Source organism: Pipra filicauda, unplaced genomic scaffold, assembly GCF_003945595.2.
Source record: "Pipra filicauda isolate LSUMZ 115617 unplaced genomic scaffold, ASM394559v2 scaffold39_size4671491_pilon, whole genome shotgun sequence".
NCBI lineage: Eukaryota > Metazoa > Chordata > Aves > Passeriformes > Pipridae > Pipra > Pipra filicauda.
The window spans coordinates 876,564-901,322 of record NW_024104531.1 but is presented as its reverse complement, the minus strand read 5'-3'; the positions used below and the strand labels follow the sequence as shown (position 1 = coordinate 901,322).

At 39.3% G+C, this 24,759-nt stretch overlaps 1 protein-coding gene across 5 annotated transcripts in view; it reads right to left on the bottom strand.

Moving 5' to 3' along the window:
- Positions 1-24,759, bottom strand: part of KLF12 (Kruppel like factor 12) — a 246,814-nt gene that overhangs the window by 161,884 nt on the left and 60,171 nt on the right. For all 5 annotated transcript variants that reach the window (XM_027713527.2, XM_027713531.2, XM_027713532.2 and 2 more), the window contains exon 2: positions 17,642-17,705. In XM_027713527.2, the coding sequence (XP_027569328.1) occupies positions 17,642-17,662 (21 nt within the window). In that variant the 5' untranslated portion in view covers positions 17,663-17,705. The remainder of the gene's footprint in view (positions 1-17,641; positions 17,706-24,759) is intronic.

Here is a 24,759-nt window from a genome sequence, read left to right as displayed (position 1 = left end):
AGTTTTAAATGTTGCCAATACACATTTCCCAGATTCTGAGAGAAACTATGATTCTTCAAACATGCTTAAAAAAGAAGTACACTGCACAGAAAACAAAATTACTGCCAATAATTAAAATAACTGTAGACTTCAAGATTAAAGAGTATTTTAAGTAACATGGATAGAGTCATAAAAACCATAGAAAAACATCAGAAAGAGATATATAAGTAGTACATATAGTACTACATTAACAGATAGTTTGAACTTCCATTATAACTTCTTTAAAATGCAGAGATCTCAAATTTGCTATATTCAGCCAATCAAACTAGGCAGATATACTAAATTTAAGATTACAAAAAGAATACTTGAGTGTGTGTCTAAGCAAAGGACAAGATAATGAATACTCAATTTATAACACATCATTTTACAGCATGAAATATCATGGAAAAACTGGGGGAACATTGAATGCCATAGCCAATCTGGTTTTGGGTTTTTTTAGGATGCCAGGATAATTTAGGTAGGAAGGCATCTCAGGAGTCTCCAGTCCAAACTCCCACTCAAAGCAGGTGCAACTCGCGAGGTCAGAGCAGGTTGCTCAGGGTTGTGTCCAGTCAGGTCAGGTCTTAACAATCTCAAAGAATGAAGATGGCACAACCTGCTCAATCAGGCAACAGCCCCAACTGAGGGGAAAAAAGGGTTTTTCTCACACCCAGCCTTAACTCTTGCTTTCAATGCATTGTCTCCCATTCTCCCACCACACACAGCTATGAACTGTGCAGTACCCCCAGAGCCCACTCATCCTGTCGGTTTTTGCCTATCTGACTGTGCATCCACCCAGGCTGTAATAACTGTAACAGACACAAGAACATTGTTGGAGACACCAACGAAAGCCTTGCAGAAGCTGAGGTGAACGGTGTTCAATTCTCTACCCTCAAGCAGTACTCCAGTCACTTTACACTGTAGATGACAATCAGGTGGGTCAGGCATGCTTTATCCTGGGTAATTTCATGTTCACTGTTCCCAGACACCTTTCTCTCCTTCACGGTGCCCAGAAGTCTGTTGCCCGATGACTCACTCTATGATTTATTTTAACATGGACCGGTCTGTAGGGCCTCAGACAGCCCTTCTGGATTTATCTGAAGAGAAGCACACCGCTTGCTTTCATCTGGTCATCAGGGATCTCCCATGGTCTCCAGCACCTTTCAAGTATGGTAGAGAAGGGTGCCACAGGGACATCAGCCAGCTCCCTCAGTACCCATGAATGCAGCCAGGTGGTTCCCATGGGCTTGTGTGGGTTGAGTCCTCTCAGATAATCACTCATTCATGACTGGTGGTTCTGCTTCTTGAACCTTGTTAGTAACCACAGAGGTCTGTGAGAAGGCCATGCAGGTGAAGGCTCATACAGAGAAGGAAAGTACCTTGGCATTGTCAGTGTTCACTGTCAATAACTCAGCCACTGACCCATATTTTCCTTGCCCAACCCTTTACTGATGTAGGGGTAGTCGCTCCTGTTGTCTTTGACATTCCCTGCAAGTCTGAATCCCAGATGAGCTTTAGCTTTCCAGACACCACCCCTTCTGTGCCTGTGTGGTATTTCTGTGTTCATCCTTTATAGCATGTCTCTGCTTCCACCTCCTGCTAACTGGGATCTACGGGTTTTGCACCGGAAGCCATGACGTCACCATAGAGAGAAACTGGTCTCATGACATGTCTGCTTGTCTGATGAGCTGGAAATTCATCCAAAAACAATTGGACTTTTCTACAAATTTGTTTATGAAGAGCTATCTATCAAGTATGAAAATACAGACACAATCTCTGGCTATGGAAGTATCTGTGCCCTAGATTTCTTGCAAACTTGGAAGATGTACTGGGGCAATACTACCACAACAGCCTTCCCACATCCTTTCCCTAAGCATCTGTTATTGACTACTGGCAGAGGAAGTAGATAAAGTAGATGGTCATTTGCTCTAATAGAAAACAGTCACATTCATATTTATATGTCTTTTCTTTAAGTATAATACATGCCAAAAACATGAAAGTTAAACCAGCTCTAAATCATAGCATTCCAGTCTCAAGAGCTGCACTCCAGAATGAACTGACATTCTTCTGCCAAGTATCTTGTACTGATCACTGCCAAAAAGGGACCTTAAGCTAGGTAGGCCACTGTGTTCTGCAGTATTTCACTTCCTAACATTTATTCCAGAGAAAAATGAGATGGTCAGCACACAGCATCTACAGCTTAGCATGGACTTCAACTAATACTTTCAGAGCCTCTTCCTTTGTTCCCCTCAGTCACTACTCTATTGCTGAAAATGCAGCAATACAGCCTGTCCATGTGCATTACCATTCTTGGCTAGTTTCATGACTGGTAAAAGTCATGGCCAAACAATAGCACCTGCCAAAGCCCCAGCACATTGCAAGTTACTGCTGTTCTTAATGAAATACACAGAAGTATTACACCAAGCTATACAATAAAACTATACAATCCTACCTGCTTTTGAACTCCACCTTGCATCAGAGGTGCCCTTTACAAAAGCATTTGATAGAATTGTGTGTGACTGCTAAACATTCTCCGTTGGGTCTTTAAATCCTCATTAGTGTTCTTTAAGTCCGAGCACCTGATTATACATTGTGCAGCAGGAAGACCTAACAAAGTATTGTGATTTGTAGCATCCTTTTTATAACCTAGCATCACGATCCCTTTAAAATATACGGTGACCCTACCCATGTCAAGGCTTTTGAGGAATAATGCACTGAGATAATTGGTTGTTTGGCATCATACATAGTCTTTAGAGCATGTGTCAAGAGCCCCAAGTCATACTAACATATTTAACATTTCTCATTAGGACATAAAAAGCAATTGTGTCTGTATAAATCACATATTTATTCCAAACACGTGGTACAGTTACACTGTGTAAAATGATCAAAACGATTTCCTGTCCACATTAGCTATGTCTCACATAGACCAAAATGCTTTTATTAGATTTACTTTGCACCACAAGAACTGGATGGGTTAAGCTGCTCATATTTTTAAGCAACAACCTTTGTACAGACATGCAATGTTATGTGTACTGCATCTCTCTGAAGATATCTGGACTGCTAACATTAATAATATGATAAACTGCCTCCATCATTATTCTGGATGCTAAAATTCCAATAAACATTACTAAAATATTCTGACCATTAAAATCACAGCCGTGGTGGCTTCAGGAGCAGTGTTTATTAGACACTGAATGATGCTGGACACAAATCTGGTGAATGATTCCCTCAATCAATGCAGAATGCAATTACAAGAATGCTTTCCACGTTGAAAGCTCATGCCAAGTCACCAGTTCACAAGTAAAGTAAGGAAGAACTCTGAGAATTTTTTTCAGGAAAATTTATTTTTTTTTTGTAAAAATCACTCCTCATGGGACTTAAGTTTGAAGAATCTGTGCCAGGCACCCAGCTTATGTTCTGTAATGAAAAGAACCAAAGCTATGTATGTCACTGTTGGTGCTGTTTCTTGAGACATCCATCCCCCGGCTCAACATAATCAAGACAGAGCTTCCATCCAACATTTGTGTGCACGTGTATGCCTTATGTATGTGGAGGTATACTTTATATTGTCTGAAGACATTAATAAGTTCATAATTTCAAGTATTACAGAAAAAAGCTGGGTAATTCTATCACCTGTTTGGTGCCAGGAATAGTAAATTATCCACTCTTAAGCAAAAATTGTGAAACTCTAACATCATTTATTTTTAAGTTTAAAATAGTCTCTGAAACATTCAGCTGGGATTTTCTATTTTTCTTTTGTTGTTTGGAGGTTTTGATGGGTTTGTTCTTGTAATTGTTTTGAAGCTTGGTTTGGTTTGTTTTTTTTTTTTAAGTAATGACAACTCTGAGTGGTCATTTGCCTGAAAAAGAACAGAACTCTAAATTTATTTGCAACCTGAAAGAATAATTGCAAAATCAGTGGATGAGATCTATTATTTTAAAACACAGATTAAGTATTAACCTGAATATACCACAACTGGGAAGAAAAAAAGAAGTCATAACCTCAACTCTGAGGAACTACCAGACTAATTCAAGAGATCACTGTTAATACTTTTATTACTACATCTAATTATCAAGTCCTGTAAAATCTTACTCAGTCAAAACAAGCTTTTAAAATGGGTTCCCAAACAATCCTTCCCATTCTGCCAGACAAATGCTTTAGCATCAGACATAGAGGTTTATGCCTGGATTGGATAATTTTCGTTGAAATTTCACAAGGTGGATACTACATGCTCATCACGTTGAATGGCCTACAAAGAGGTTAGTAACATGTGACCATGTAAGACAGAATCTTGGCTGACTATCTGAAACACTCCCCAGGGTTCAAAGCAGTCCAACCTAATGCAGGATGGAAATGCCCAGCTTCACGTGCTACTAGCAAGGAATATGGGTTCAGCAAAGTGTGATAAGCATTCTTAAGCTGCCATCTCAGAAGGAAGTGAAGGAGGCAGACACTGCCATGGTACAACAACACAAGCAGCAGATGCTTACTCGTTTCTTCCTTTAAAATTTGTATAACTTGTAAAATTTTCCAACTGAAAGCTTCAGGGTATTTACTAAATGAACAACAGTTTAACAGAATAACCACAGTCATGCTAGCCAGCACTTATATACCTTTGCAAATGCAAGGGTATCTCAGCCACACATAGAAAACCACTTTTTTTTTCTGACTTACTAGATATGCATGAATTTCAAAGGAAGTGTCCCACACCAATAAACAATGCTGGTAAACTGGTAACAATGGATGAGGAGAAGGCTGAGGTACCCAACAACTTTTTTGCCTCAGTCTTCAAAGGCAACCTCTCTTCCCACACCTCTTGAGTAGATGGACAGCAGGATGGGGACTGGGGGAGCAAAATCCCTCCCACTGTAACTAAAAATTAGGTTCATGACCCCCTGAGGAACTTGAATGTATGTAAGTCTATGGGACCCGATGAGATGCATCCCAGAGTCCTGAGGGAACTGGCTGATCTATTTGCCAAGCCACTCTCTATGATACTTGAAAAGTCATGGCAGTCAGGTAAAGTCTGAGGTGACTGGAAAAACAGGAAAAATTGTACCCATCTTTAGAAAGGGTAGAACATGCGATTCTGTGAACCATCAACCTGTCAGTCTCACTTCTGTGTCTGGGAAGATCATGGAACAGATCCTCCTAGAAGCTGTGCTAAGGCACATGGAGGACAGGGAGGTGTGCTGGTTTAAAGATAAACCAGCAGGGGAAATGAACCCAACTCAAAAAGAGAGATTATAAGTCAGAATGACAATTTAATAAAATAATACAATAAGTACGATTATACAGACAAACAGTTGGTCTTAACCCACAAAACCCAAATGTATAACCCAGCACCCTGGGGCATGAACAGAGTGGTGTCCTTTGGGCCCCCTGAGTCCAAAGTAAAGGGAGAGGGGAAAACCTATTGGTGAGAGTGCTGTTGCAGTCTGGTCAAGAGTGGTGATTGCAGTCCAGTCGAGAGTGGTGGTCTGCAGTCTGGCTGAGAGCAGTGATCTGCAGTCTTCCTCTAGATCCCACGAGTGGTTAAAAAAGTTCCAAGACTCCAAGATTATATATTCTCCAGTTCAGGCAGGAATGCCCAGTACTTCCCTCAGGGCAGGGAGTTCCACAAAGGGTATGAGGACAGGGGGCACCCTCCTATCCCACAGGCCTCTTAACACCCAGTTTATAGCCTGAGGAGTCAGGCTGCTCTGGGTAGAGGGTGTAAATAGTCTATTGATAACAGTTGCTGGGAAATGGCATGGAAGGTTATAGAATACACAGTTTTGGGTTACACCCATCCAGTGATGAACTAGTCCCAGCTGTTCTAACTAGGACAGGAGGTGATTCAGGACAGTCAGCACAGCTTCACCAAGGGCAAGTCTTGCCTGACCAATCTAGTGGCCTTCTGTGATGGAATGACTCCATCAGTGGACAAGGGAAGAGCTACGGATGCCATTTATCTGGACTTCTGTAAAGCCTTTGACATGGTCCCCCACAACATCCTTCTCTTACTGGAGGAAGATGGATTCAATGAGTGGACCATTAGGTAGATAAGGAATTGGTTGGACAGTCTCATTATGTGGTCAATGGCTCAGAGTCCCGATGGATATCAGTAATAAATGGTGTTCCTCAAGGGATCTGCAGTGGAACCAGTGTTATTTAGTATTTTCATTAATGACAAGAGAGATCAAGTGCAAATTTGCACTTGAGAGATCAGCAAATTTGCAGATGACACCAAGCTGCATGGCGCAGTTGACATACCTGAAGGAAAAGATGCCATCTAGAGGGACAGGCTCAAGAATGGGCCTATGGGAATCTCATGAGGCTAAACAAGACTAAATGCAAGGTGCTGCTCCTAGGTAAGTCAGTATCAATACAGGCTGGGGGATGAATAGATTGAGAGCAGCCCTGATGAGACAGGACAAGGGAGGTGATTCTGCCCCTCTACTCCACTCTCATAAAACACCACCTGGAGCACTGCACCCAGCTCTGGGGTCCCCAGCACAGAAAGGACATAGACCTGTTGGAGCAAGTCCAGAGGAGGGCTACCAAGATGATTAGAGGGATGGAACACTTTTCCTATGTGGAAAAGCTGAGAGAATTGGGATTGTTCAGCCTGCAGAAGAGAAGGCTTCGAGGTGACCTAATTGTGGCCTTCCTGTACCTTTAGGGAGCCTGCAAGAAAGATAGGAGAGGGACTTCTTACAAGCGCATGTAGGGACAGGACAAGAGGGAATGGTTTCAAACTGAAAGAGAGTAGGTTTATATCAGCTATTAGAAAAAAAATTCCTTACTGTGAGGGTAGTGAGGCACTGGTACAGGTTGCCTGGCAAAGCTGTGGATGCCCCATTCCTGGATGTATTCAAGGCCAGGCTCGATGGAGCTCTGAGCAACCTGGTCTAGTGAAAGGTGTCCCCGCCATGGCAGGGGGGTTTGAACTAGATGATATTTAAGGTCCCTTCCAACCCAAACCATTCTATGATTCTGATTCTGTGTAGGCAAATACTGATAAGTCACTTATGTTTGGACTAGAAATGAGAGAATTCTCTCTGATATGAATGTACAAGCATCCCAAAGTAGGGGAAGCTGTGAAGCAGTAGGGCAAGAAGAAGCTGTCCTAAAACCAGGACAGATACCATGACTCTTCAGAATCCTCTTCTGTGTCACAGGGTCTTGTGCTACACAGCTACACAGTACATTGTAAAGTCTGGAGGCTGAAATGAACTTTTCCCCTTGACTGCCTTGCTCATATCATATTTAGGATTTTACTGCTGTTTGGGGAACAGTTACACACACTTTAAATCACATTTGCCTGGTGTGATCTTTTATTTATTTACTCTAAAGATCCCCACGTGGGAGAGTTCAGAGCCACGGGGGTGGAAGAATTTCAATGTTTTAAAACACTTTCTGATGCAAACAACTCTGTCTTTATAAAAGATCCCTCGGTCTCTGATTCCGCCAGGCTACAATGTGGACAGACTCCAACAAATATACACCAACAGTTTATCATTTTGGTGCCCTCCCTTGCATACTGCAGCAACTCTTACTGATACAGACTTATGACTGGACAGAAATAACATGTTTACTAGAAACCCAGGCAAAAAAGAAACTGGCAAAAAGAAAAAACTAACTTCCTACATCAACTGATAAACAATAAATGCTATCCAGTATCCAGAGTAAATCTGTCAGAACTAATCCCAGCCTGCATCCTGGAAATAAGACTGGAGCACAGTATATCTAGCAGATTGACTAGGTATTGTCAATCATGGCTGAAATCACAAGTTTTTTCATTAACAAGAGCAGAAACTCATGGAATACGACATTCATGGAATTATGCCTTGTTTTCCAATAACCTGGTTACACATTAGGTAAATCAATGCCTTTATTTCTGTGCAACACTGTATGAATTACTTGCCCAGGTTCTTCTAAAAGAAGTAGCAATTGACATCAGGTTAACACAAAAGGATTCTTAAGCTGCATATAGCTCACAGAAACCAGAAACTAAGGACATCATTAACTCTTCTGGAAACCAGCTATGCCTAAAAGTAAATCTCTTCCTTCAGGCCCAAGTGGTAAGTAGCCTTGATCATTACAAACTTTTGCTGTAGATCAAAGAGCAATGGCACATTTATATTCAGAGTAATGTAAAAGTCAAACTCTTGCTTGAAGCCAAATAGATGGCTGAAAAGCACACAATAGGAGTGTTATTACCATCTACACTTAACTATTCTACTTTTACAGTGTTTCTTTGTCCATTTTCCATGCCGAGAAGATATCATCAGCTAAAGTAGGGAAACAAAAACTTCCACACCAACCAAAGTGGGTCAACTGGTTTGAGTAACTTAAATCCTGAAACCTTTTAATATTAAAGCTTCTTTCCAACATATACCCACTTTGAAATTAGGAAGGTTCTAAAACTTTTGGAATTATTATCATTACTACAGAACTACACAGTAGGTAAGCTTGGCTTATAAATGCTTTCCATTTATTTAAATACATAGCAGTTAGAATAATTACCCAGCCTGTTACGAGAATGTTATATTAAGCCATGAATTATCATCTCATACTACATTTTTACTACATAAAAGACATTTTCAGAGATGCATGTTGCTTGCCCTTCCTGAAGAGCTTTAAAAGTCTTCAATAAGACAGTAGCATGGTTAAACAGATTCATATTATTCTAAAGAAAGGTTTGGTTCCTTGTACATGAATAGCCAGGATATTATGAACTCTCTGCATATAAAAAAAGATTATCTTTGCTTTCTGCAGAGATTATTAAGGCAATTCACTTGTTTTACATCCTGTGATAAAATAAACTCCACTGTCATGCCGCCTGGAGCTCCTGTAACTCATCCATTATGTAAATCTCCAAAGAGTAGTTCAGCAAACATCATCTCAGTTCCACTGCACTTAAGACAACCTACACATCTAAGTTCATCTTCCTAAGACCAACGGAAACTCCTTACTTCTTATTTGCAAGAGAGATTCACACTGTCATTCCAGAATCACCAAAGCCCAAGCTCATAAAATTTTAAATGAAACTAAGACTGAACTACAAATGTTTAGGTTTTGAGCATTGTACCATCTTCTCTAAAAAAAAAAAAAAAAAAGAAGAAGAAGAAGAAGAAGAAAGCCAAGAAAAAATGTTTTGAATCTTGCTATTTCTAGGACACCTTTTATGATGTGTTCAGGTTTTGGTGGTTAAGGTTTGTTTGGTTTTTTTTTCATTTATTTTTCCTAATAGAAATACTGAAACACTTCTATATTATTTAAACATTGGGCTTTTGTTTTCACTTGAGCTATGCCCACATGTCCATCGCAGCTGACTGCAATCACAGCTGCAGCTATCAAACTGAACAGCAAAAAACTTTCAGTAAATAGCAAAGTTCAAAAGAAGGCGACAGCTTCAAAGCAGAAAACTTGCCCCTTCCAGACTCATAACCAAACCTCTGCACAAGAAAGACTTAATGAATCACCAGGAGCACACATGAAGCACCACGTGGGAAGTGTAAGAGCAGGTCAAGATTTAGATTAATATTAGAAGCTTATTTTCCCTTTTAGACACATGTCCTTGGATATATGAAACATCATATCCAGTGGAATCATTATTCAGGTCTGTTAGCAGTGGATATCAGTATTAAAATAACTATCTTCTCTTTACATGCTAGCTACTCAATTCTAATATATTCTTCTAAGCCTTCATATGAGAAGTGAGAAATTGCCATTGTTTGACATTATTCTCTTCATGGCATATCAAAAATACTAAAATCCAAATGCATTTATTTCTAGCACTAAATTCTTACTGACTGATATGTAGGAAGAGGAAAACAAAAACACATATGTAGTATTTCAGTTTCAATGTATCTTAATCAGCACCACTGTGTAGATCAAAAACTACATGTTTTCCCCTTCTCATTGTAAAGTAAAGATTAACTCTAAAATGCAGTTAGCTGTGATGCTTCATGATACTGAGAATTAATACCCCCCGCAACAGACGTAACCCTTTCCTCCATGCAAACACCTACAGCCTTTTAACTAATGACCAGAAACGGGTCATTATAAACAAGCAGAAGTAGCAAGTTCTGTGTATCTCTGTTGTAAACTTGTTTTATTTGATGGATCATGCTCAACAGAACTGAAGATTACTCAATTTCTTGGAAACTAAAAACCTGAGAGTATGAATTTAAAAATTTTTCTCCCCATTAAGTACTTTGAAAACTTGTGTCATACTTCTGAAAATTTGCACATCAAAATGGTCTTGTCAAACAGCTTTGAAATTAAATGCCTTGTGCTTCCCTCTCTGGAGTAGTATAAACTTAGTCATTATCAGAATTAGTGTAATTGTTCTCTAAGTGCTCCAGGAATAAAAGGTGAAATGAACCTGGTGACTGCTCTTTCATTTCCAAGAGAACATGCCACAGCAGATCAGTCAGGCTGCAAGAGCAGGAATGCCCAGGGGTGCTTCAGAAACCCAAGGGTTGGAGAATGAGTCCAGCAGAGTGGAGCCTGGTGTACTCACAGTGTCTGCACCAGTACAGCTTTACGTGCAAAGGAGAGGTCTTTTCTTTCAGGAAGGACACAGAAATCCCACGGGAAGAACTGCTCTCTGGAGATTCCTACTGCTGTCTGCCGTCTAGTGGAAGACAGGAGCCTTCAGCAAAATAACTGAAATTGAAAGGGGCAAATCAAGGCTTTTGAGATCTAGTTCACTGTAGACTACATCCCATCGCTTATGACTAGTCCCCAAAAAAGGTATCAAGGCTGAAAGAGGAACTGAAGAAACTGGTTTGAAACAGACAGTGGTTTGGGAACACCAAACCAGGTTTCTTGCAAAAGACACCCAGCTTGTGCAGCCCTGGGCCATGCCATGAGGTGAAATGCTGGGCCAGGACATTCATGGAAGCATTTCCTGATCTAAGCTAAACCAGTAACATGCTCATCTCACTTCCCAGTGTAGCCAGAACCAAGGAAACAGTCACACCAAAATTTCTCATCTAGATCTTTGGGTTGCTTCCATCATTTTACTTCATATAGCCTACAACACAAATTTTGGAGACAAAAGGCAGTGGTATCTGTTTCTGCTGCATCCAAGATGCAGGAACTCTGCTTTTAACACATCTCTCCCTCCCAGCAGTGGAACACCGACACACACCACATTTCCAATATGAGAAACAGGAACCAAGGGCATCTATGTCCACATGGTAAAGCAATTTGTTCTTTTATGCTCAGGGGCTAGCTTTTGCTAACTCTGCTCTCAGCTCTTGCCAATATCTTCAAGATGAAGTTTTTTTGTTTTTTTTTCACTCCCAATATGAATTAAAAAACACACAAACAGAAAACCTTCAATCCCACAAAAAATATTAAAACTTTAAAAACCAAAGCAACAGTTACAGGAGGACTCTAATCAAAGGATGCATTTAAGCTCCGAATTACTTTAATCAAATGAAGTTATCATACACCAAGCCTTACAAACAACAGCAGTAATACAAATTATAGATGCTAACATGTTTACTAAATACAATCATAAAGGGATATCTATTAACTGTCAAAACTAGTTTAACAGGTAATCTAAAGCACTGAGTTATGTCAGTAGGGGCTGAAGGAAGCTCTTAAGAACAGCTTTCATCTACATCCACAATTTACAACCCACAGACCAACATCACCACCTATCTCTCTGGGGAGAAGTGATCCAGGCAACACCAGCAAGATCTACCTTAGCTTTACAATGACATTTAATAATTTTAACAACTTCAACTGTGAATAGAACATTTTAAATATTCCACATTTTCATCACATTTTGTCAATTCTAGACTAACTACTCTCCTGAGAACTGCACTACAATGTGGGCTGCCTTACTCCCCCACACATCACCTCACATGAAGGTTGCTGCCATCCTCTTTTATGCAATTCTTCCTATTTCAAAAAAATGTTTAATAAATGGGATTTTAATTCAAAAATCAATGCACTTGAAACATTCCACAGCAGCTCCAAGCAGAGTAGAACTGTGTTCAGACACAGGTATGCAAACCCCGCACAACCACTGATGAGCCAAAGAAATTTCTCCCGATTATGAACAAAGCCTCTTGGGCAGCTTTGCTCTTGAGAATACAACTTTATTTATTATATAATAAGATACCTGTAACTATTGATTTTAAAACAAAGCTTGAGGGATTTGCAGAAGATCAGGGTTTGACAGGGAAAGTCTAACCCACAAGTCTACTATGCCCTTCTGAAGTGTGAGAGTGCAGAAAGGCCACAGGTATCTTCAGGCAGTAAAACAACACTTCTAAAATATATTGTATTTTTTATATATAAAACTTAAAAGCAATGGTTAGGATTCTCCATAGATGATTTCCCCCAATCCACAATAGCTGCAACAAAATACTAAATACCCTCAAAATCATAACCCAATTTGATTTAAACTTGGTCAGTTCACAGGCCAACCACTAAATATGATTTACTCCTAACTCCACGTGTATGTGTCACCAAAATAGTTAGAAAATTAATGGAATGGAGCCAAGACCCAGGACCCCTAAACAAGAAACCATTTAGGTTATGAAAGCATCTGTCTACCAGAAATGAAGAAAGAAGGTGAGTAGAACAAAATTTGTACTGCTGTTCATAAGAAAAGTCTAAAAGGAACACCGAGGTCTTTCCAGAAATCATTCCATAACTCTACAAAGGCAAAGGGAACAGGAACAAGCTTATATGCAAACATATCAAGCTGAAGTGGTTTGTGGTAGGTATCTTAAATGCCCTTTTCTCTTTGGAAAATATCAGTGTTGGAAATAACCCCAGCAATTTTTCAGCCATGGGGATCAGTTCCAAATTCACCCCACTCCGCTCCCAGCAGGGCTGAGCTGACAGTGACCAAACCTGGGGGCTAACAGTGCACAGCCCTCCAGCACCCAATGGAAAGACTTGCTCCCAATGGGAGCAAGAGACAGCACAGTATGTGGCAGCTGATGTAAGGAACAGAAAAAGAAAGAAAACCTCTGCTGTTCCTCCCTTTCCTGAATATAAGGTTTGAGGAAAAGCTTTCCTCCCACTCTACAGTTTCAGTGTAACTTCTACATTCTTCTGTGATGGCAAGTAAAAGCAGATCTGTCCTATGAATATGACTAAGCTCCAGACAACAAACTTCTTGCTATCTATTTACACTGTGAAATACTCATTAAAAATCAACCACCAATTAATCCACCTGTTAAGGGATCCATCTTGATAAATGCTAGATAACAGATGAAATCAAAAGAACTTCACAGTCCCCCCGCCTTGCTGAATGGGGCCAGTCATTTTTAAGTGGTCATTTGTTACATTGTTTTATCCAACAAATTTATAATCATAATGAATTGAGAAAAAACATCAAACTACAGCTTCTTTGCCTGAGAGTAATCTAAACTGAAAAGCACACGACAGAAAAACAGATTGATGGCCTGTGCAAAATAATTCCCTTGTGATTAATATATTTTATCATGTTGATGCTTCTAGTCATAATTATATTCCAAGAATCCACTGAATAATGCTAGACATGAAAGACTACGTAAGAGCAGCCACTTTTTTTCAAGAAAAACTGCATTTGTTTGTAATACAGAAGGGAAAATTGACAAGAAAAACCAAACATGTAATCATACTGTTACCAGTATTCTGCCTATGCAAATAAAGACATAAAACTTCCTCGAAACACTTTCAAATACATTAAAAAAAAGTCATTTTTATAATGACCAGATTTTAAAATCATGAAAAAGTAAAGGCTGAAAGTCGAATGAATCCAAACTCCACAGAAAACCAGGGTACCTCTTCCTCTCATCAGAGGATCCAGGGGCTTGCCCAGCCTTCAGTGGAGCATGGGCTTGTTCTTCCCCAGGTGCAGGACTCTTCCCCCTTTGCTGAACTTGGGGAGGACCCTGCCAGCTCATTTCTCCAGCCTGAAGAGGTCACCCTGAACAGCAGGCTTGCCCTCATGATGGCAGATGGGCACCATCCTGCAGCACCAGGCACACAACCAGCAGTGCAGGGGTCCTGCATCCCTCCACGTCCAACTCCGCACAGGAGACAGAAGGTGAAGCAAGGGCACATTAGGGGTTGGGAGACTGCTGAGACAGGGTGAGCTCTGCAGAGATCAAGAAACACACCTTTGTATAGAGTCTCTCTCTCTAAACAGCTGAGCTAAAGTTTGCTGTTGGTTGGCGGTTTTCTTTTAAAGAGATGACATACAGGTTGCAACATTTGTGACACAGCAAATACTTCTCAGGCTTATCACATAGAAAATTAGCACGCATCTTTTAACACCACTGAATTCAGTGTTGTTTATAATTTTTTCAGCATTCAATAAATTAGAACATCATTAAGCCTGACCAAATGAACTGTCCAGTGTTATTTCTAAAAGCTGTTCATGAAACCACAGCATGAGTGGTGTGACTGCACCCAAGGCCACTTGCTAAGTACAAATCCAGATGTGCTTTTCCAGTCTGAACAAGCTTTCTTCCCCCTTCAGTTTTGCTCTCTGACTCCTTTCAGTCCTGTTTACTTGGTTCTGGATTGATGTCTTGATGTTTATTTTGCCCAGAACCTTTGGGCTATAGTTCTGTCAGTTACCCATTTCCTTACCAGCTCCTACCCAGGTCTCATCTCCATACATCCAACGCAATCACTGTAGCCTGAAAAACAGACTTTAAATATCAGATTCAACAAAGAAATGAACCTCTGAATGCAACTGTCAGTATTATGGAATACACAGAAGCATCATAAGCTGCGTGCATTCAGTACACATGTATGCTTTCAGGTTTATCTTTCCATATTTCTCATTTTTCATCCAGCCTCATTTTATGGGACAGAAAAAAATATGTTCATATTTTCTTCATTAGTTACATATACACTTAGATATCATATTTATACAACACCACATTTACATATATTACGATAGTGTCCCAGGCAGACCAAGGAAGACCTAAATTATTCCACTATAACACACAGACAGTGCAAACCAAGTTGTTTACACTCCCAGTGACACACCAACATATTCATGTTAGCAATGGAAAGCTTTCAAAACTTGGTTAGTAAAGCAGCAATAAAGTGAAAGGCCAAGGCAGGGTGCTGGCCAAAATCCAGTCTCTTTCCTACTGGAGCAAGAACTTTATCAACTGATCTTAACAGTGACCACAGAGAAGCCCTCTCCACCTCTATTGCTTAAGCTTCCTGTAACCATTCTTCCCAGAAAAGGAATTTTTAACCTCAAACTCTGAATAACCACATTTTTCTTCTCATTTGATGATATGATTTAATTATGGTATTTTCCTAATATAAAAGATTAACAGCTGTATTCAGAGCCCTGCATTTGCAAAGACTGCAAACAGAAAAAAATCTAAAGTAGTAATTCAGTACCCCTTTCCTTATCTGCACATATTTTGAGCAGCTTCCCCATGATTATTGTGGGATGTCATCAGAAGGGCACGAGAGAGTGAAACTAAGGCTTGACAAGAAAGAGGTCACCCTATTCTCCCATTCCTCCTTCCCTGATGCTATCACTCTGTGTTGAACCAGGAAAGTAAAAGCAGAGAGCGGAACAGAGACACAGAGCTAACAGCAATACATCTCATGCAATTACACTCTTTCCCAAGGAATTTGCAGAAAGGTCATGAGTCCAAGAGATTTTTACTTTTGCCTTATCTGGACAAACTCTGGGTTCAAAAGCCCCTCTCAAGAATCTGACAAATCCTTAACTTTTTCTGCCCTGGTGTCACTTTCCAAACCAAATACCTAAGACATAGTCTGGTCCAGTTTCTTCTCAATTCAATGCAAAATATTACAATGCTATGATAGTACTGCTCTGTGCTGTCTTCTGGACAGCATGAGTTGTCCACTGTAACATAATGATGTCCAGAGATAGCTTACAGATAATTAGTTTGGTATTTTTCATTAGTTTGGTATTTTCACCTCTTGCACTTTCTGCCAGTGAAGTGCCTCCCCGAGTTTGTACATATAGGATTTTATGACTGCATTTCTAGAAGATGTAAGGTTTGGGTGGTATCAGTTTTTCACTCTGCTATTCACATGCAGAGATCTTGCTCTGTCACGATGCAAGCCCAGCTCAAGCTATTAGACATCAGTATGGACAGCAGCCACTGACACGTCAGCAATCTATCCAAAGAGAAATTCCTCAAGATTTTGTGTGCTGATTTTAGCAGGCAACAACTGCTGGCTCACATGTGGCCATATGGACCCCTGACCCTACAGAAAAAACATTACTGCACAGCTACTAATACCACTTTGTCTCTATTAGGGTTTAAATTTGGCTCTGAGAGGCTAGAGGTGTTTTCTGGGACCTGCAGTCTATAAAGCAGACGTTCTATGGATGCTTCTGAACCAAAGATTGTTTCACTGGTTGTTCTTTCAGGAGACTGGATTCAAGGACACAGACGATTCCATCAAGTCTCACGCTGCTTGTGAATTTGGAGGTCACTGGAATCAGCATGTCTACTACCTGCAGTGAACACTAAAGAAGTTTACCAAAGAAGGAATTAAACTCTTCTGCATCCAAGTCAGTTGTTCATAAACTGTAAAATTTCTGAACCACTAAAAGACTGACAAAACCAAATTATCACTGAGATAAATAAGAATCTGTCCTCCTGAACTACTTTGCTAAATTAACAGAACTAGAAACTTACATTTATTGTACTGAACTAATCCTCTGTTTTTGGAAAAAAAAAAAAAAATCTGGAGTTTTTGCTGGTTTTTTGATTGTTTCTACCCCTGACTGGGATCCAGGGGTTGACAGAAGCTCTCTAGGAAATAGGTTTTCCAGAACAACTCCTTGAGTAGTAGAGTTTCCATAAGGCCTTATTTAACCAAGCTGCTCTGCAGCATCCTGCTGGACCATGCCCTGCACCCCTCTATACCACACCCTGCATTTGTCATTACAACTCATTTGCTACAGTGCAAACCCACAGGCACCATCAGCTGTGTTTAAACAGCCTTGGCAGGAATAGGCTAATGCAGCATCCCAGCCAAAGTCTATCCTTCACAGTCACCAACAACTCAAACTGGCAGATGTCAAGTCTTAGCGTATTTTATCAACTTAAAAGTCGAAAGCCAGTAAAGCATGGAGGTCCACTAACAGCTTCTTCCTTTTTAACTAGTGCAGAAAATGCATACTGTAAAACAGCCTTCTCTCTATCACAAGAAAACAAAGCACCAAGATACTTTCAAAGAGACCATATCTTGTTTGTCTTCTTAAAGAGCATCTCTCAATGTGGCAACTGAGTGCCACTCCACAACATATTAAGCTTCGTAGTCAGTAGCTCTAATGGAAGACAACGCCTCCCTCATTCTCCCTTCATCCTGGCACATAATAACAAACACCACTATGTATCAGCCCATTCAAACACTTGGCCTCAAAGGAATTACCTACTCCCTAACGCACTACTAGGTTTTCCTCTGAACATTCAGGTATTGATAGAAAACACTGCATTAAGATACAGTTGTTAAGCTATAGTATTCCCCTGCCTGAAAGACAATACAGTATATGAAGCTCAGACTATTTATTTAATCTATTGGTTTATAATACAATATAAAATTTTGATGATAGCATTAATAAGTATAATGCATATGGCTGTAAAAATGTCAACCAACTTTTATGGCTTTCCTCTTCATATGAATATTCAGTCATCCATTTGTCCCAAGATCCCCTTCAATCCTAAAAAAGAAAATATTAAATAATTTAACGGATGTATTTTCTTAGAAGTTTATTTATTTCTCAAATATTATTGTATATGTAAATAAAAAAAGAAAAATCTAACCACAGACATCTGTTCCATAGTAAAACAGAGGTCAGAAGAATAGTAAGTTTATAAGCACTTTAAACAAATATGACCAAAAAAAAGGTATATTGGAGAAAGCCTTATGTCTCCTCTTAGCTCATGATTTTAGTCAAAGCTCCCAGTGTCTTTAAATTCCACGCTGCTACTTGAGCGTGCTAAATCCCAACTGTTTTAATTAGTCTTCAGAGCCTATTATATATTAGTAACCTGCATTTGTAAAGGTAAATTCTCCATCAGTTACTGAGTGCAAACACTGCTTGTATTTCAAACTGTATTTCCCAGAAATATTATGCAAGATCTGAACAATAAGACGAAGTCCAAGACCATCACAAAATTTGAATATGTATTTCTTTAAATGTTTCATATAGATACATTAGTTTAGGTATGAGGGCCACAAAAACAGAGGGTTGGAGCACCTCTCCTATGAAGACAGGCTGAGAGAGTTGGGGTTGTTCAACTTGGAGAAGAGAAGGCTCTAGGGAGACCTTATAGCAGCCTTCCAGTACCTAAAGGGGGTACAAGAAAGCTGGAGAGGGACTTTTCGCAAGTGCACACAGCATAGGACAAGGTTTCAAACTAAACAAGGAGAGATTTAGATTAGAATTTAGGAAGAAATTCTTTACTCGGAGGGTGGTGAGGCACTGGAACAGGCTGCCCAGAAAAATTGTGGATGCCCCCTCCCTGGAAGTGTTCAAGGCCAGGTTGGATGGGGATTTGAGCAACCTGACCTAGTAGGTGGTATCCCCGTCCGTGGCAGAAAAGTTGGAACTAAATGATATTAAAGGTACCTTCCAACTCAAACCATTCTATGATTTTATATTAATCTATAAAAGAAAAAGCGTATAGAGATTTAAATACTATATTATAGTTTTGGGAGGTTCCTTCAGGTTTAAGAAAATATACACATCCATTGGTCCAAATTTTTTAAAAAGCCTTGGGGGGGGTGGGTGAGAGCTTCAGATGTCAAAAATTTAAATAACAGTATGTTCTTAAACCTCTTACCAGAATATGTGCATGTATCTGGAAGCAAATGCTACTTAACATATGCCTCTTTTAATATTGGAAATGGTGTGAAGTCAAGAACCTAAATCTGCTGTCAGAGTTATTATAAACAATCTGCTGTTATTTTTATATCATTCAAAATAAGGTCATCCTTCAAATAGCAGTAGAGCATCACCTGTCTGATTTTAAACCACATTCCAGTATTTCTTTACTGTTGTATATATGACAACATGACAGGTTTCCAAACAGTACACAAACTTTAACACTGAAAACAAGACAAGAAGTTTTCATAAGATCATAAAAATAGTCCATTCATATACTGTGCTACCATCATACTAACTAAACACCACGCACTTAAATTTTATTTCCAAGAAAATATTACATTTAATAGAAAAAAAGTAAGTTCCAAATATTTGTGTGAATCATAAAAGGCTGCAAAATCACCACAAACACTGACCTAACTAAATGTAACTAAATAGTGTAGAGGTTGAGAGCATGCTAACTGATGTAGACCATTTGTCCTGTCTCTCATGCATCTTGTAGACTGTCTTTCCCTTTTGTTATTTCATCTCCTTTGGCATTATTTGGATTGCTTCAAAATTTTCATTTCATGAAACAGATCTTCATTATTATCAGGGTTTTTTTCTTTTGATTTGTTTTTAATTAAAGAACAACCTTTGAGTTTCTAGCTGCTCTTTTCTCTGTGCTCATGTCCAAAAATGGGACAACTGGACCAGATTTTCCACATCCTTGACTTTTATGATGTGGTCAACTAACCTGAACAGGAAATTACTTAGTCATCAAGTTTTTTTTAAATTACATGTCATGTATCCAAAAGCTTCATGGAGTCTCTGTGAGAGGAAGACAGAGTTTGACCTGTAATTGTTTCCAGTTGTCCAGGTTTTCTCATCATTACTCCTCTCTCCATGCACACACACACACATGGTCCTGTAACACAGCTTCAAGTTACACACCAACGCCGGAGTCCTATTATGTTACAGTGGCTATGGTGACACAGCAAACATGGGTGTGTGTTTCAAAACTGCTAACAAACCACTATCCAACTAGCCACAGCTGCAGCTGGTTTTGAATTATTAAATCGTGTCCAGCACACCTCCTCATGGTAAAGCTACTTCGTTAGCAATGACAAGTAATGGGGTTTTCTTATTTCCTCTCTTCAGGTCTGCATAAATTAACAAGCACTGAATTTCCAAAATCCTTGCACCATTGGGGTATTCACCTCTCCAGAAGGGCTGTCAGGCTAGAAAAGCCTAAGACTAAGAGCAAACCATTCATCTGAAAATTATGTTTAACTAGTAATTTCACAAATCTTTGGCCTGATTTTCAGAAGAGTGGAAAAGCTTCAACTTCAGATGAAAGGACTTTGAAATGCATATGAAAAACAGGACCATCCATCCATACAGATCTAGTACATCCATTCTGTCACGTGTGTCACCACCATGAAACCAGTTTTGGACTTGGGTTTTCAGTATCTTACTGTGAAAACTCAGTTTCTACTATCAGAAATATGAAAGCAGACGTTGAAAGTACAAGCACCTTCCCTTTGCATCAAACAGGTTTTATACTAGAAGAAAATCTACCCAATGAGACAACTCCACAATATTGCTGATTTAAAATCTTTAGGTCAAAAAGGGCCTTTAAGTAACCACTGAACAAAGTGTCTAACAAATAACCAGTTTCAACCAAAGAATGAAATTTAAGTAGCAAACACAGAATTATGTCCACTACCAGCCAATGACTAACCATTGCCTTAAAATAGTCTTTTCAGATCCCAGGAGTTTATAAAGTTTATGAATGCCACCAAACATTAGACTCCTTCTCCTACAGCAAGAGAAAACCAAATAAATTTCAACACCTAGTCCATTTTGAAAACCTGTCTTGATCAGATTAAATGTCCTGGAAGTCCCACCCTGACATGCCCATCCACTGGCAGACCTGAGCAAGACTCATGGACCAGAGTAAGGCATATATTTTGAGACAGTCATGCTGAGCATATTCCTAGAAAAATAGAGGCCTCTATGTGCGCAGTTACCCATATCTCTACAAATAGAACATTTTTCAACATATAAACCTGTATTAATTCATTTAAAAAACAAGTCCACACTGGTATCACTTTCACTTCTCTTTTACATACTGATAAGTTTTAAGTAAATTCACGTTAACACAGTTACAAATTACTCCTTATGCTATTTTTACCCTTTTCTAATTCAGATAGATATGAGAACATACATTTGGAAAAGACCAACTCATTTGCAAAGTCAAAGTCATTTGCTGAATCAGGATTTATTAACTTTTACCTCTATAAAACAAACCCCTTATTTGAGCATAACCGTGTTTCTTAGTCACATTCTTACACCATTTATTTTAAAGTATGCACTTTTCTCCTTGAAAGCCCTTAAACCTGCATTTTGACTTCTGCAATCCCTCTCAAAGGCCCTGAGTCACACCAAACTTTCCTGAAGACAGAGCATGACTTCTCCCAAACTCACAAAGACCACCCTGACCATCAGGTAAGGCAGGATCACTGAAAGCACAGCTTCAGCACCATTCAGAGATGAAGGAACACAGGTTATCCTCAACCCAGTGTTGAGGACAGCTACCTTATTAATAATAACAGTATAAAAGGACACATACTTGTCCTTTTTCCCTAAGTTCCTGATTCTTGCAAGGAAATTCATAAACTCTACAGAGTGGACATTCTGCAGAAGCTACAAATAAAATATACATGAACCACTAGCTACAGATCCACAACAGTCCTTGACATTTAGAATTGATAAGGTACAGAAGATGGTGAAATTCAGTGCAGCCCTGCACTGAATTAGCACATCCCAAACTGTACTTCAAGTGCCTACCTTTCCAGACCTGGGTCTAGTCCCCAGGATCTTTGAAAACTGACTGCCATGTACTACTGTAACTGAAACTAGCCAACACACTTTGCCACAAAGTTGTCTGTAAAAAAAGTTTAAAAATTTTAAATTCCAACATAAGGCACTGTCCCACCAGCAGCCATCACAAGCTGCAAGACGAACCAGGTAATACAGCCTAAAACACATTCAGGTTAGGTTAAATGTAATTGCTACATATTTTATAGACCTCACAGGACCAAAGGATGACTTGCTATGCATTCTGCTACTCACTAAACAACTGCAATCATAAGGGTTATTCTGTCCGCAGCTCAAGTTTTTGCTAGTCTTTGTGATTACTGTTCAAACAAGGCAGTTACTTGCTTCAAGAGGTCAGCCCTCACCAACATCTTTGTTGCTCTGCAGTAACATCATAACAAAAATACCTTGTTGCTCAAAATAGTTCAGAAAATTAACTTAATGCTTCAACTTCTGGTTTTCACAGATATTTTAACAAAAGAGAAGCAGGAGGCAGAGAGTGGGATGCTTGTTGCTAGGTGATACCTAGCTCTCTTGAACTCCTACAGACTGAAATATTTATCCAGACTCCCACAAAAAATGACATCTAGCATAGAGAAAGGAGACACGTACTAAAGTACATCATGATTCAAGGTAAGAAGCAGCAGCTCTGTTACGAGTTCAGTCACTAAGGCAGCTAAGATGAGGAGAATGCAGTCTGGGATGGGAGTGATGCAGCTCCTCCTGAACACGTACCCCAATTTCAGCTGAGCCTTATGGGATGATACCTCCAATACATTTATGCCTAACCAGAATGATCTCAATGCCATTGGGATCACAGCAGTGCAAGAAAATGGCTCACTGACCATATAGCAATGGTTTTGTTCTGTTGCTTGGTTTTTTTTTTCCCAAAACCATTATACTCTGACAACAGGTTTCCATAGAAAAAAGCATGCAGTTGGCCAAATGCAGATGAACAATTCATTAACCAAACACACAACCTTCACTCCATGTTCCTCCCCCTCCTCACTTTAGAAGGTTTACTCTATGACTAAACTTTCAAGGAGTGCTTACACAGTTCTACAGTAAAGGCTTAGAAGAATAAACATTATTCTTTACAGGGTCTTTTAATGAATTGCTCTTAACTGAACAGCTTCAAAGTCCCAGACCTTCTGAGTCTTCAAGATGAATTCCAAAAACAATTTGTTCTCCCTACAACTTAAGGATCTGGTTTGACAAGAATATTAGATAAAGTTTCAGTGAAAGACGATGTCTTTCAGTAATACCTAAAAAACCCTGCAACTGCATCAATGTACACAAATGAAATTAGAAAGTGTATGTGCATACTGATGCATTGTAAAGTTAGAAAAGGACAGTTAAACTCTGGAGAAGTAGTGGAGTCCTTAAATGATTTAGGTAATAAATCTGTAGTCAGTCTAGAAGAGTGCAATGAATTGCAGGGAGCAGAGGAAAACAGACCAAATCACTGCATCCTCCTTGACTTGCTATTCTAGAAGTAGTAAGCTTTGACACTCAGTTGTCTGGATAGCTCTGAAAGCTTGACACTCCCTTCACAACTCCAGCTTAAACAGAATGACATTGTTTTTCATTACATCCAAATACAACAAATACTGATAAGCACAGTCACACTTTGGACAGCTTCTCTGACATACGGAAATGTTCATGTTACAGTACACACACGCAGTACAAGGTCTGCTAGTTTGCCACCTTCTCCTCACACACAATTCAAACTCACACATTAGAGTTACAATTTTATTTACCAGCCTGTGCACAAAGTCAAAGGACTCAGTAAGCCTGTTGCTGTTACAAGAATTATAACTTTACTATATACACACACATATATACATTTATGTATATATTAATATAAAAACATGCACTTATACAGTCACAAATTTTTGGTGAATTAATTTTTAGTAAATAATAGTCTGAAAGAATCTGCTGAAAGCATACTTTCTAATGTATTATTCAAAACGCAGGCTTTTCAGCCAAGCTGTTAAATGTAACTATGTTTCTGAACCCGTAAAGAACTCCAATTAAAAAAAAAGTCATCTTTTCCCCTACAGACTTTATTTTTCCCCTGACCTTCTTCAGCAAAACAGTGTCTATTACTCTCCAGATAATGATTATCCAAGATTCATTCTCATAGGGGCTTATGAACATCTGAAAGAAATTATAAACCAGTAAAATTTAAAACTGGTTATATCTAATTGCAAGTTGGGATTATGTATGTTGTGTTTCTACATTTTGTTTATACTCCAGATAAAACAAATGTGATTAAATGTACTAAAAGTGAAGTAAAACTGAAAATGAAAAGTAGGGTAACCCCACAGGAAAATTGCTTGTGCTTCAAGTAGGATAAGAGGGAAGAGACTTGCCAGTGAGTCTGCTACATCATCACAGTGGGGAAAGGGATAAAGACCAACCTCTCCAGTAGATCTTCCATCAGGAGACTAGATTGTCACTACAGACGTTGTACAGAAAAAGACAAATGTAAAGGTTTCCTACTCTTATTTTGCCTTGACAATATGGATTAGCATTATCAAATGCTATCGCCCACTCCTCCCTACTGGTTTAATGCCTTTACTCAAACAAGTTTCATGTTTAGTCCAGAATCGAGCCAGCTCTTCTTATGGTACACGCAGCAGTACTTACTCTCTCTTCTCAAAGCTGCAATATAATCTTTTACATTCTAACCCATTCAAAAATAAAACAAGGGTTTTCATTTTCTGTTAAGAGGCTGCTGAATCCCAGAGACTGACAGAAGAACAAGTAATCCCTGCACCAGTATGTAGTTATAAATGAAATAACCAGAGCTTAAGAACCAGTTTCTTTAGGAAGTCAGTGGAGCATCCACTTCCATGTGGACTGTGCATCTGATGTTTCTCTGTGTGATGGCAACCTCCAGACAACCTGATCTAAGGGAGGGTGGATGAACACCTAAGGTCTCATGCTACAAAGTCCAAAGAAATGAGCTCAACTTCATTGGACACTTGTGCCAAAATATGTTCTTGGTTAACCCACCTGT